At 39.0% G+C, this 15,347-nt stretch overlaps 1 protein-coding gene across 1 annotated transcript; it reads right to left on the bottom strand.

Annotated features, from left to right (window-relative positions):
- Window positions 1-733: 733 nt before the first annotated feature.
- samsn1a (SAM domain, SH3 domain and nuclear localisation signals 1a) lies at window positions 734-14,186 on the bottom strand. The gene is made up of 16 exons (XM_026373898.1): window positions 14,148-14,186; window positions 12,034-12,201; window positions 11,535-11,581; window positions 10,752-10,792; window positions 10,476-10,559; window positions 10,101-10,195; window positions 9,086-9,209; window positions 7,927-8,357; window positions 5,699-5,782; window positions 4,435-4,515; window positions 4,110-4,238; window positions 3,513-3,630; window positions 3,162-3,313; window positions 2,776-2,988; window positions 2,238-2,385; window positions 734-1,013 (listed from the first exon to the last, which is right to left on the bottom strand). Exons 1-16 carry the CDS (start codon window positions 14,169-14,171, stop codon window positions 868-870), a joined length of 2,085 nt encoding a protein of 694 aa, XP_026229683.1. The 5' UTR covers window positions 14,172-14,186; the 3' UTR covers window positions 734-867.
- Window positions 14,187-15,347: the final 1,161 nt, after the last annotated feature.

The raw sequence follows: 15,347 nt of genomic DNA, 5'->3' as shown, positions 1-15,347 counted from the left end.
GCCCCGCGGATGGCGCGGCACACGTTTGCTCTTTACTACATTTCCCATAAACTTTAGCGACGTCCAACGTAAAACAAGGTTTCGTGACGTACATGTTGTTCACAGCCAACCAGACAGAGCAGCGGATTGAAACAGAACCTCCTCCTTAGAAATAAAATGACCTCACTAAAAATGTGTTTTTAGACATTATTATTTGTAGTGAATGGGTTATTAGACAAAGAACACGCATAGATATGGCACCGTAAAGGTGGTTGAGATAAACAATTCTCGAAACAATTAATTAATGATATTTCTTTATTTTTATTTACAAAAGGACGTGCAAGTAAATCAATTCTGACTTTCACATGAGTGCACAAGCAGACTCTCTCTCTCTTTCTCTCTTTCACGCACATACACTCAAAAACAAACAAACAGTATTACAGTATAACAAAATGTGGATATACATTGTTCAACCTCAAACACTACACATAAAAAACTGACAAAAAACATGTGTAATTAGATTGGTTGTAATGAGAAAGGTGAAAATGCAGCTGTGATAAATAAAGGCTTTGTATATGGAAACACTAATGATTTAAAATGCAATAAATACACACACATATATATATATAATATGTCACTTATTTAACAACATGAAATAAAAAATAACGTCCAGAACCAAAACTTTCCATTATTATCTTGAGAAAGTGACAAATAGATAAGATGACATGTAGAACCTTGGTTGTTCTTCCTGTATAAAACTTCAAATGTCTACATTACTTTCAGGCAAGGTCGTGACTTGTGAAAATAAAGTGATACACGTGGAAATCATTTCATTAAAGTCACAAGACAATACCCAATTTCAAAATATCCATCTGACAAATGAGCACATTAGGAATCAACAGTCTCTGTGAGCTGGTCTGTGTCCTCTTTGACTTCTGAACATTCAGATGGGATGAAGCAGCCCGAGTCTCTGGGACAGTCACTGTCTTCTTCGTGTAGGCTGTGGGAGGATGTGTGCTCCTCTGCATCATTACCTGTGGCCACAAACCAAATGGAATTCATTCAAATGTCATGATATTACACGTTTCTGTTTCCAAAGATGTAAAAGCAGTGTAAATCTGTGCCAAATGATTCACTAATGGAAACGAATCCATAATTAGATACAAAAGGCTGACACTGACACTGATATTTGACATTTAATTAGATTAATTGCTGTTGATAATGAAGTTTGACCCAACTCCGATAATAACATCTGAAGTTGTAACCCAGCAACGAAACAACTCTCTAGCTTTAATTTTTCACACTTACAGAGTAAACACCTTGATCTGACATGCTCTAATACATCTACCTCGCTGGCAGAAGCTACTAATCCTTGCGTCCAGGTTGCCGAAGCACTAACATAATGGAGTTTAAGTTGATTAAATGACATGTCATGTGAGTCAACAGGCTTGGCAGGCTGCAGCTGCTGCCATCTGTTTAATCACACTGTCACCACAAACACAATCATTATAACAACCTCTAATTTGCCCCGCATGCTTCTGCTTACGTTGCACCCAATAAAACCGGAACAGAGTAAACTAGCCATTGGAGGTTGTTCCTTCTTCATACTGGAATTCGGTTTTAGTTTTCCTTTATGCACTGTTAAGCCTTCTGCTTCAAGACATCAGATTACAGGAACACCTTGTCCTCCTAAGCACTTTCAATCTGAGTAACAGGAAATCACTGATAAGCCTCTCACAGCGCACAGGATGTATTTTTCTTCAACGTGGCACAAATGTCTCAGCTTTCATTTGCTATTTTACATTCTGAAAAATAAAAACATGTCACTTCTTGAGCACTAAATATTTACTAAATATTCTGACAAAGATAATATATATTTTTTAATCTCTTCATAATGATGTTGAATTGGAAGGTATAGCCTGTGTTTTTGTAGACTGTAGTGCATGGTCAAGCTGTAAGAGTTGTACAATTCATCTTGTCGCACAACTTTGAAGAATACCTAACCTAGGTGTGTTACATTTAATCATCTTCACACTAATTGCCCCCACTTAGTTCCAGAAAAAAACCCATTACTGCTTAATTACTGCAGAACATCACTTTGCCAATCTGATTTGTGGTTTCCACTGTACTCATGTGAAGTTATTCAGGGTGCGTAGACATTATACATAACAGGTCTGTTTGCTTTTCTGACCATTACTTGTACCTTTCTTTCTGTAATATCTTTATTTAAAATATAGATCCTTTGGCATGTTTCTGACCTTCTGTGTAGTGGTATTCAGCGGCAGCAAGTAGCCTGCGTCTGTGCTCGGGATCTTTGACATTCAGTTCTATCAGGTGTTTCTCCTGCAGGTGCATGAGGTCTTCCACTGTCTCGTAGCCATTTAGCAGCAAAGCAGAGGCGTACTCCTACAACAACAACAACAGCACTGACTTTATTAAAATTAGCATAATGAATAGTAAAAGAATCTTTTAAATTCCTACACATTAAGTTTCAGATCATGTGTGACACAGCGAGTTATTACAGTGGTGTGATAGGTTTCAAACTGGAGACCACAGAATATCTACAGAGAATCACTTATTTGACCTATTTCTAGTTAAGGTTGAGTCATGAAACTTTAACATTTCGACAGTAAGTTAGCTGAAATTCAAAAGTGTTACCATGAATTTGCAGCACAGTCTTTTCACATATGCAAGTTCTTTTTTTTCCGCCACACAGTTTGCTTGCTGATATATTTGATAAGACTTTTAGCTTCAGAGCCTGCGCATCACAGTCTAAACATGAACTGTCATCCTCACCTTGAGATTGAGGCGCTCAAGTAACTCCAACAATGTTTTAGGTCGAGGTCTTTTGCAGAGTTTCTGTTGTCGGATCTTGGGCCCTTCCTCTTCTTCCTCTTTCTCCACCAAAATGTCTACATAGATGAACTTGAAGTTGCCCACTTTGTTGTTCAGCATGCCTGTCCAGATGCCCATCGGAGGCTTACTGATGATGTTGATGATGTCACCCACCTGAACCAAAAAATATAACGGAGCTGTTGATTTGTACATTTCAGCTTTTAGTCAGACGTGTTTTCTGGAAAGTGTCACTTTTGTCTTAAGTTTTATAGTTGGATTTATAAGTTAGATAACAAGATTAATTTCTACTATACTATGGACCTTGGCCATGTTGTTTCCACTCTTACCTTGAGTTTGAGAGAATCTGTGTCATATGGGCTGGGAACAAAGTCTGTGTGGACACGAGCTCTGCCACAGAACTGTCCCTGGTAAGAGACGTCCTCCTCCAGCCTCAGACTGTCTCTCTGACCAGAACCATTGGACTCACTGGTCACACCACCTGAACCCACAAACACAACACAGTGTGATTACATTATTCTGGTTATTATTACTGGTTACTGCATTCAAATCAGCCGATTTACTATTTTTAAATATGTTCCACGAATCAAATATCACACCTTTATTAACTGTGTGGTCTAAAACTACCTAGTACACCTTGTTCAAGTTATGCAGTACATAGAGTATGTGCAGATACTTACTTGAGGCACTTTGACCACTATATAGACTTTCTAAGGAGTTGCAGGTCTTTGCAGTGGTTTTCTCAGCTGCAGGGCTACTTTCTGTCTCTGCCTCTGGTTCTTTGTCTGTGTCATCAGCCTGAGAGAAAAAAAGGATGAATTGTAAGACAAACCTCATCATCGAAGATCAGCCATGAATAACATGTAAATCCAATGTGCATGAAAGTAAAAGACAACAAGTAAACTAAAACAGAGAGTTTCAGGTGAAGATGTAGGTCGTGAAAATTACAAACTCACACGTTTTATTTTATCTTTCTATCGGTGTTACAGTAAAACACAAAACAAGTCGTTTGAATATTGTCAGCAACAGCGTCATATTTGAGGATGTGGGTTTATAAGAGATGACATTGATATTGTTCTTGAGAAGCTCAGGTTAGCAATGAGTCCGGAAGTTTGCCGAGCATTGGCGATATGAAGGGGTTTTTTGACTTAGTGTAAACAAATGTTTGATTGATTTACTTGAAGTAGTAATCTGTGCATGAGAATGAGTGAATAATGTATATTGCTAGGAGATTGTAGGCATTTATGTGTGTGTGTGTGTGTTTTCCAGTGACTCACAGCTTCCTCAGACAAAGACTTGGCATGTTTTTTGCCCATTTTTCTGCGCATGGTCAGCGAAATTGCCTTCATCTTCTTCCCCAGTCCAGCTGACTTGTTTGAGTCTGAACTTTCGCATTCTTCTGTGAGCTGTGCACAAAAGCGATTGTTTAGTACATACAGTACAGTGGAATGCATCACTTGCTTTGCGTACAGCCATATATTTAGCTCCCTAACAAGAGGCAAATACTAAATGCAAATATTTCTGTCCAATGACTTTACACTCAAATCAACCATTAACTAGTGTGAGTTTTGATAGTCTATTAAAACAAACAAATCTACAAACCATGGCTGTCCCATTTTCTTCTGGTTTGGCTTGTGATGAGTGATGTCTGAGACCCTCAAACCTGCCAAAGCTTGTGGAACGCTGCAAGGAAGGGTAAAAGACAAACGGTGTCATAATAATTATTGATACTTTGTCAATGCTTTCTGAACAGGTAACTGCATTTTAGGCACTAAGGGTTCAGGGGTCATTGTCTTGTTAAGGGACACTTTGACATGTGGCCAAGAGTTGTGGGAACTGGGAGTCGTAACACACACCCCTACCAACCGAGGCATGGTCCCCCCCAAAAGCAAATAGTACGGTTTGATGGTGCAGCAGACTAGACATTCTTAGTCTTTATCACAGCTGACATCTAAATCTGATGAATCCTCACTTCATGACTCAAGTGGATTTCCTGTGTATGCAGCTGAATATACATATACTTTATAAATGTGTGGCATAAGCAAAATGGAAATATGGAAACTTCTTTCTCATAACTACATGTAACTTGCACAAATCAGACTGAAAGCACCTACATGGCATGTTTGTACGTATATACACCAAAGATTTGGATTGTTTCAAATTGACAGTTTATGTAGAACATTTAGGGGTGTATTTTACATCATGAAGCAGTTCAGAGGCAGCGAAAACACTATTTGTCACTAGTGAGCTGGTAAACTCGCCACTATTCAAAACTCTAAATAATTTGTGTCCTTATAATCCTGGTGGCATGTTCTCCAAGTTGCTCTACACACACACACACACACACACACACACACATGCACGCACACATACAAATTTTTTCATAAAACTAAAAGTCATTATAATCTCTCCAAACCCCCACCATCTCCACCACAGAACACCAAAAATAATTATATAAATGAATAATCCCTGGAAATCCTGGTTAAATATGAGCTGAATACTCCTAGACAGCCATCTGTGGATTGATTTAATGCAGCGTCGGCTGCTCTGACTGAAAGACCCACCCTTTACTCTACTTTCCACAAAGAGCAGCACCAGAAAGTGGTTTCAGCCTCGGTCATTTTAGCATTTGTGTTGCTGTTTAAATGGTTATTTTAGAGAATAAAAAACTAAGTCGGAAATGCATTTTGTTGTACATGTTTGGACAAAAAAATTACCTTATAGCATGTCAGCTATAGTTTGTGAATATACAATAAAGTTTATCCTTACACAATTTAAAAATACTAAATGTTATGTTGACTTATGTTCAGCATAGTTAATTTCTCCACAATGTTACAATTTGGTTCCTGTTTAGATTTTCACCTACCTTTGGTTTGTTGCTTCTTGCTTTGTCTGACACATTAGATGCTGCCCTCTGTAACATTTTCTGCTCTTTTGAAATTATTGTCAAATGTCAGTCCTTGGCCTTCTTTATTCTTTAACCTTCTCTTGTGACAATGAAGTGTTAACTAACACAGTAGCAGGGCTGTCTGATGGGCTGGCTGGCCCACTTCCTTACAACACACAGGATGTGACAGGATGTGAGGCAAGATTGTGTGTCTCTTGTTGCAGTGTCGCATTGAAAGGGAAAATGCTTAAATGCTTAAGTGTGCATTTTGTGGTCTCCTCACCAAAGAGTCACTTCCAGGAACGACTACATTTAGGTTTTATAATTGTGGTAACAGATGAGATGAGGATGAGCTTATGTAATGTGTGCTACTGAATTACATTACGTTGGTTCTTGAGCTCAGAGTTTGGCTGCAGTGTCACAATAGAAACAGCATGTTTCAAAACTTACAACAATTTTATTTCAGATTTCATGGCTCATATAGAAAGAGAATTTGCAGAAATATAAAAATATTTGATTTGAATCAATACTAAGCTCTTTATCCCTCAAAAATTCCCTTCAATAGCAATAGGGAACTTAGTTATGGTAAATGATGGCAGAGTAAATACTTCTATGCCTTAATTTCTTCATGTGGGGTAAGAACTTTTGAGGAAGTGCTCATTTATGACAGAGGAAGAGCAGAAAGTGGCAACTTTGTTGTGTTGAAACACTTTCCTGTTCTTCTCTGCTCTCAAAATGGAAGTGAATGTGTCTTACTAATTCTCCTGTAGAGTCTTCTTGTTGTTAAAAGAAGACAATCATTAAAAAGCCACTTGGGACCTAAAAGTGATTTTGAGAGTGCGAGGTACAGGATGCTGCACTGCTGTCAGACATGGCTCTCAAGTGGAGATGTGGGGGGTCGCTCCTTTGTTTACATGGTGCAAAGCATTCAGTCAGTTAGTGCTAGAAAAAAGAACTTTACAGACAAAACCATAGCTTAATCCCGCAATCAGATGAAAACTCCTGTCAATCCAGATTAAGGTTTTGAATCTATTACTTCAGAGGCTCCCAGAGAGGTGGGTGTTCATCTGAGGAGTCCAGAATGAAATATCTATCAGTTGCAAACATGAACTATCTTACGGTATACAGAATGTATTCATTTCATGTCATCACAGCCATCTCTCCACTGAAGAGGGTGTATGAAGAGAATATGAACCAAACATCATCTCTGGCTAGTCTCTTAAGAGGCTTTGTTTTCATTTAAATGACACTAAGCTTAGATCAGTGGGTACTTTAATCTATATACTTGTACACTATTTTCATCTTAGACAGTTTTCTCTGTAATCATAATAAGGTTAGACAACTAATATGTGTCACACATAGTGCCCTCTGTACGTATTCGGTGAGGTTCTAATGCTTTGAGACATATCAAGTACGTACAAAGGCACTCAGGCTTAAGTTCAATGTGCACTATCATGTTGTAATAGTCTTGACAGACAATATAACTTGCTGTACTGAATACACATACTGACTGAAAATTTCAAGTGGGAGAGTCTCAGGTTAATACAAACATCCAGCATCATTCATTTTGTGTACCTGCCAAGGAATCTGTGGAGTTTGCAGGGTTAAATAATGATACCACAACTATCCAAAGGGTAGATCCTTAGGATAGGATAGGATAGGATAGGATAGGATAGGATAGGATAGGATAGGATGTCCATACTGTCCAGGATGAGACTCATTCCCATTGTCTGTTTCTATACAAAGATTTAAAATTTTGCTAAATTAAACAAATTAGGAATTTATCTTTTTTGCACCAATACTGTCCCTCTGCTAAAGCTCAGCAAAGTTTGTAGAGACATGAAGAAGGAATTAGGTGCTGAAAAGAAATGTAGTTATGAAAGATCTGCATGATTTTAAACTTTGTATGCATTTATGGCACATAACAAGGACAAATAACAGTGCTGCAATTATGTCAAGTAGGTGTGAATTTGTGAAATACAGCAAACAAGAACAAAGAAAATGTTTAAAAGGGCATGTGCCAAAAATAGCATAGTGACCACACTGCAACACTGCAGATAGAGATAGTGAGAGATAAAGAGATCAAGCGTGCACAATGCAAAGCGAGAAACTGTAAAATGCTGAAAGAGAGAGCGTGCATAGCTGGTGCCTTTTCCCTGGACTAACTAATAGTTTGTGAAATCATAACCACGAGGAATAAAACTCACATTTGGTTCCAACAGATCCACATCAGTGATAGATCGCGGCACCTTTGGGAGAATTTGGGGTTTACAGTCACGTTTCAAGCTGTCATCCTGGACTGTTTCCTGCTGCTGTCTGCCATCCCACTCCTTCCCATTAGGTGTGGGAAAGTCACGGGAGAAGAGGTGATACTCAGTGAGCGGCCTGCGACAGGTGTGCTGAATAGTCCCCCATGCGGGACTGCTGTCACCTGGGTTGCTCCAGCGCTGGTGGTGGGTATGGGTGGGTGTTGCTCCACCAGGTAGGCTGACCATGTCTGTGCAGCGGCCAGGCGTTGTGTTCTCTTGGGCGGGGAGGGTGGACGACTTGCCAAGGTAGGGCCTCCTGTCTGATCTGTATGGCACGTCCAGATAACGTGGTCCCATTGATGGGCTTACAGCACTGGATGGAGAGTGCACTAAGAAAGAAGAGTGAAACAAAATTACACGAAATGTTACACTTGCAAACTTTAGGAGATGGCTGGTTTCTTCATTTACAACTGGAAACAGCCTAAATAAAGTGTTGCTGAAACCTCAACATCCATTATTGCAATGTCAGGAGTGATTCATTTTTCTGCAAAAGCTCTTTCCACTGATTGGTGTAACAGCACCACAAAACCGCTTAGCACACTAATGCAGTCATGTGGAGTAATACAATTTAATCTCCTTAAGCATTTACTTGACAACAGACCAATCACAAAAACAAAGAGAAGAATGTGGAAGGACCGCAGCAAGAGGACTAAGGGGAAATGTGAAGATGGCCTGACAGACCAGAGTACTTGTGATAACCCCTTTGCTTTTGTAACCCTTATGTGTAGTTTGAACATCTACTTGTTAGCTATGAAGCCGCTTTCTGTGGACATACACCATAAGGACAGCACAAACACCTACGCTGAAGGTGTTGCAACACTTAAAGCAGAAGTAAAATTCAGGTTTTATCAGAGCAGAGAAGTCACAAACCAGGGTTGCTACATTTTGAGAACTACGGCACAAACCTTTTCTGCTACTGTAAGCACTAGTGGTCTAATTACGTCATAGTCTGGTCACAGAGTCCTATAGATACTGGAAAGGTCAGGCAGGACAGTTCAATTGAGGACATTATAAAGCAAAATCTCTATCTAAGTGCTGGTGTGGAAAGCCATTTTACCTGTGGAGTTGAGATGTTTCTTTGAGCCCTCTTTCCCGCTCTTACCCCCTGGTTTCTTTCCAGTCTTTTGATTTCTTTTAACCGGTGGTTTAGATTCAGTCACCGCTCCGTTGACATGGACACTCTGGTGAGTCACAACACACAACCCTTATAAATAATTGAATTGCTAAAGATATGAAATGTGACAAATTTGTGACACCTCAGGATAAATTGCTTTGGTGATTTCCTCACTATCCTTTCTCAAGATAAAACTTTTTTCTTGAGTACTTTAGTTTGTGACCAAAAAACTTCAAAACTATAAGAATTTCGTTTAGACTCAGCTTTGAGTTTAGTGTAAATATGCAATGATTAGCTCTAACAAGCCCAGTTTAAGTAAACATTACACCTCAATGTTGAACATTGCAACCATGTTACCATGCACACATTAACATTTAGCTCAGACTATTGTCATTCAGTATAGCCAGATGCTCAGTTGCTATAAAGCATTAAAAAAAAAGGTAGACACACTATCTTCTATCAAATCCCATTTGGGGCACTGGCCCTTTTAGCTGCACAGCCACGTTGTGCAACTCTGGGAGCTGATGTTGATCCTGTATTGGCACGCTGTGCTTTGTTTGCTTCTCACTGTGATGGGCATTAGTCAAAATGGACACTGGATGACCTGGCACGAGGCCTCTAAACCCAACTACCCCAAACACAGAAACACACACACACACACAGAGTCCCCCTCCTGTTGTCACATCTCTCTCTGCCATGTGGCCCAGAGATTACACCGAGAGAAACACTGTCACTGACCATCTGCACTGTATTAAAGCCCAATCAGCATTTGAGTTAAATCACATTAGTCTCCTACTTCTGGTGCAGCAAAGGGTTAATTCAATGCTGCACAGACTTCAGGTTGGTACAGGTAGTACATCAATGTATGATGGTCAGTAATTTTATTTAGTGTAGAGGTAAAATGTTTTTTGACATGTGTCACATAACAGAGGGAGAAGTAAAGCTTTTTAAATCTGACCTGGCTTGAGGGCGGTTTCTCCTTTTTCTTCGTCCCAGAATGACGAGGTCCTTTTCCTCCTTTGTTTTCAGTTCTGTGCTTTGTCTTTCTCATCTCTAGATGGACACCAGATATTACTATATACAGCAAATCACATCAGGTTGGGGAAACGTTCAAAAACCAAAGGGAAACAATAAATTCCATAAAAGTAGCTGCAGAGGAAGTGGTTTCATTTATGCTTATCAGAGTTCAGATGTCGTCAACTGTGACACAGGGTACAATTTTTGGGTGGTTTGAGCTTGAATCCCACCCCCTGCTCTATCTTCAGATATCACGCTGAGAGTCTAAATGAATGTTGGCATATAGATGAGCTTAACCTATTTATTTCCTATTTACCTTCATTGTGATTATTGGTGATGTGGGCTAAATCTTCTCGGCTCTTGGCTGGCTGCCAGATTGCAGTATTACAGCTGGGGTTATCTGCAATGGAGGCAAATTACAAACACTGGAGTTTTTAAGTGAAAAGTTGGGGTGAATGGAGACAAAGGATGTTAGTTCTAGGAGGATATTATCAAGGATAATAGTTCTACCATATTTCCATATTTCTCAGTAATCTCCTTGAGTGTCCTATCAAGTCACATTATTAATCACAAGAAAATGGAATGTACTTACCCAGTGCCTCATTATCTGATGCAGATTTGTATATGTGTGTTCTGAAATTAATACAAAGATAGTGATAATGTTACATGCTTGCCTTTCAATACCTCCTGAGTAATGTTTTGAAGCCCTTTATTCAAATTCTACAGCATCATAATCACACTGATGTGATTGGCTTTTTATGTGTACAGTCACCGGTTGCAAATATCAAACAAATATCAACAGAGCCAAAAGTGTTTCTTTTGAAGTAAAGACGTTAGGGGAGTAAAGGTGCTGAGATGACTCTAAGTAGGTGGTCCTTGAATCCTCTTAGCCCAGCTAGCCCAGAACTATAATCTGCCTTCTGCTGGCCTGACTGTTGGCCTTGCTTCTCAATCGGTAATTCACTGCTAAACACACTACACTGGAGCTTTATGTATTATAGCTTTTTGATGTCTAATGGGCTGTCAATCAACCGTCAAGTTGAACTAAAGATTTGGAGAAGAGCACTGCTGAAGAGCTCCTCTGCTGCAGGAAGGATTCACTGTATTTACCCTACATGAAAATAAACCATGAGCCTTTCGAGCCATGTTATTAGTCTAAAGGGATGCTTCCTGTTCCTCCCTGTTTGACACACAAATCTAATAAAAGAAACAAAAAGCAGATGACAAATTAGACCCACACAAGTTAGTCTGCCTGGCAGGGTTGCAATATTTTTACTACGATGTTACAGTCTAAATGGTGTGATTAACGTATGGAAACTTTATGAGTTATTTTGGTGCAACAAGTACAGTGTGTCTTATTCTCTGGTGAGCTCACCTTCTTTTCTTTTTATTAGAGTTGGTTCCATGTGCATGAGGCATCTCCTGAAGGAAAGTGTGTACAGTTAGATTAGTGTTTAACAGTCAAAATGCCTGCCACGTTCAGATTGATTTAGATAAAATACAGCTTTATTTTTTTGTTTTTATTTGTTTATTTTAGTTATTTTTTAACAGACTCATTTAAGACTCTTTTTTTTACACATTTATAAAATTGAATGTACATGACAAGCTTGAATTTAAATCTCGGTTTTGTCTGCATGCAGCATCTGTCCACTGGCTTTGTTTATTATTTCATAATCAGCTTTATTTCATGGCACAAGCTGGCAGGTGGGAGGGTCCAAAAGCCCTGATTGCTCCATGCAGACCAGTTATGATTGCATAATTTACAATCTGCATGTGTCTGCATGCATGTCTATGGAAAATATGCGCCTATATGAATTTGACTGTATGTGAATTTTGACATACAAAATGTGTTAAATTGAAAGTCTCACACTCACCATGGATATAGATCTTCCAGACTCTCGCCACTTTGTGTTGTCGTCCAACAAGACCGCTGGGCTGCAGGAACGGCTGCATGATCGGCTGGAGGAGCGGCTGGGGATGGGCTGTGGTGGACCGTCACAGGAGCTCTGTACTGCTTCATACAGGCTGTCCATAGACCCCTCCTGACAACATGTGGACACACAACCAGCTGTTAGGCATTATTTGTGAATTGATTATCCCCCTTTTTTTTTTTTTTTCATTTAGACTGATGAGCACAATTTAGGTTACACACTTTATTTCAGTTATGCAAAAACCTCATGCTGTGTAAAGATATTTACATAACATGTAACAGGTGTGTTGTTTCCATACAAATTTTAGGAATAAAGAATGTATCTTTCACTGCTGTAAAGCATGTGCTTTATTTATTTACTAATTAATTGAAAGTGTAAATCACTGTTGTTGCTAGATCCCAGTGCTCCTGAAATGCGCAGCACATTAAATCTTCATATACTAGAAAGTTATGTGGATTTGATATGATGGTAGGGATATACTGTTAATGCTGCACTAAAGCTCTTTCATATTTGCTCCCCAGTCGTGGATGTAGTAAAGGATTGAAATTCCTCAGAACAGAAATTCCTCACTGCGGATTAAAATTTGTTTGGCTTGTTTGGATTTCTTCTAGGAACATACGACACAGAGCCAGTATCTGTCCTCATCCATAGTTTCTGTGTAGTGGACAGATGGACATATGCGACAACAAGAAAAAGTGCTTTCATTCACAAAGATCTTTCAATATAATCAGCTTTTTTTCAGGCTTAAACTCTCATATAGACTCCAGAAGGTTAAATTAAAAAGTATGTAGGTACAATTGTTTTTAGACTGCATGCAGCAACAGCTATACGACAGCTATGCTATTTAAAAGAGCCCTGTCTGTACTCATTAACATAAATGTTAGTTACTGATGCATTAGAATCTACAGAACTGTCAGTGGTGACTGCTGAAAGAGCACCTTCATTATAAATAATAAATAAATATATAAAGTAAAAATAAAAATACTCCTCCACATATAAAGCCAGAAAACCACATCAGCCAAAACACAGCAGCCTAATTAGAGTAATAAACACCAAGTCATGCTTATTTTTTCTGTCAGGGTCAAATTCCTGGGATGGGCAGGCCCTGCAGACACACTTTTTAATTGTTGCACTATGTGCCACTTTGAGGTAGTTACGTACAATCATCTTAGAATGTGTATGTGTTTATCACACCCATCCGTGTTTGTGCGTTTTTGTTATTTTCTGTAATTAGTGCAACAAATGACAAATATGTGTTCCAGATAACTACAATAGTATCTCTGAATGAGCCTGTGCACAACATGTCATTGTACACGTGATGAGAAAAAATAGGAGAAGATACTCTGTAATCACTGCTCAAGCTTCTGTTTACTGTTAGTTATGGTTGTTGGTCAGCATCCACGACATCTGTCCAACAAGCACGTTTCTGCATACACGTCCCTGTCTCCACGTGCAGCATGACAGCTGCAGCAGCATCTGAGTGACCATATGTGTGTGTATGTGTTGTGTACATGCGTGTGTGCGCCTGCCATTTTTGTCTTTATTCGTCCGCACACATATCACTACTCTCTTTGTTCTTCCTCTACTGACACAGGTCACAGTATCACGTCAACAACATTAAAGTACACAATAACCTTACTGTTGTGCAGTGTTCTTCTCTTGTAGTACACGATCAACATAAACCCATTTAAAGACCAACAAAACAGATGAGTTAAGAGTATTTTTTTAAATGAGATGTCAATATTATATATAAATAAAATATATTTCTAATGATCAACACGCAGTGGGTTCATTTTTTAATAACCTGCAAGCCAATAGGAATATAACAGTAATTATCTTATTATAGTTACTGACTCTCTAATTGTGTGACGCTTAATAAGAGGTTGACACAAAATGATGAACACACAGTATTTACTGAATGATTAATCACTTACACTGCAGGTTATGATTTACAAATGCTTTAATGCAGCTATTCCTTGTTCACAAGCTCTCATTTGATAACGTCTCCCTCATGTACTTCTTGCAAGTAGATGCAGAAAATAAACTTTGTGTCTTACCAGTGAAAAGCAGAAAAGGTTCATGGTGGCTGAGAGGTCTCCTGTTCGCGTTGTTGCGTCTGATGAAGGTGAGACAGCGAGCTGAGTGACAGAGAGACACAACAGCTCAGTGTGAGCCCAGCTCGGGTCGCCTGCTGTCTTCTCAGATTAATACCACAGTGAAATCCCTCCTCTAATCCAATAGATGGACCACCATTACTCTAGCAGCTAAAGCAGAATTCACTCTTGACAACAAACCCACCATAGGTGGAGCAACAGATTGAGTCTTTGTTGTGATTTATTTATTTATTTATTTATTTATTTTGTCAGGCAATCTTTGTTGGGCAGCCATGCTTGTTTTATATCCTTTGCTGATGAATTATTATTATGTGATTTAAATCATTATGTATCCTATGAAATCTCTATGGTATCTGATTTTCGATATCGTACATTTTACTACTAAACAGTAGTTTGTGGATCTCAGCCCAGAGGTAGTACCACTCCCAAGGATCACAAGCTAGTGGAGAAAATCTGAAAGAAAAATTCGAAAAGTTAATTGAATTATTGTTTTTGGCCCAATACACTGTTTTTGTAACCACCAAAAAAGGTTTGATTCAGCTCAATCGATCCCCAGCAATCTCTACTGCTTTTTATAAGCTAAGGCAGCTAGCCAAGTGAAAAGGTGCTCAGCAACTATAAATGTTCCCTAGTAGTAGTGCACTACTAGTGTATAACTATGTCAACATCATATCAATATTGGAGTATGGGTACTTTGTTCCCCTGATGCATGCACCATTCAGATTTTTATTTTCTCAAGTTTTAAACATAACACAAAATACAGGAAAGGTACAGGTCTGCTAAAGGACTGGTTTAAAAGACAACCGAGACACATACAATTTGACTGAAGCTTAATTTAACAGCAGCCATGGTCCCTCGCACTCGACATTTAGAGAAAAACAGCACACCTATCATGTGGCATGCTAATTGTCACACTGTCACAGCTCTTTCCTGTGTGGGCAGCAGATGTATGTAGTATTTTTCCACATGCTGTGAGTGTGGCTTTGTGCAGCTACTTCAGAAATGTAAATTCCCTTTAAATGCTGGAAAGTTCTTCGTGTGTGGCAATCCACCTGTTTTTCCATGCGGTGATTTTCTGTTTTTTGGATCACTTCTGTGCACAATATACTGTATGTATTTAGCTGTAGCACATGAAGTGTGAAG

The sequence above is a fragment of the Anabas testudineus genome, chromosome 13, assembly GCF_900324465.2.
Source record: "Anabas testudineus chromosome 13, fAnaTes1.2, whole genome shotgun sequence".
Lineage (NCBI taxonomy): Eukaryota > Metazoa > Chordata > Actinopteri > Anabantiformes > Anabantidae > Anabas > Anabas testudineus.
Note: the sequence above shows the minus strand (reverse complement) of the source record. Positions and strands in the feature narration are given on the sequence as shown.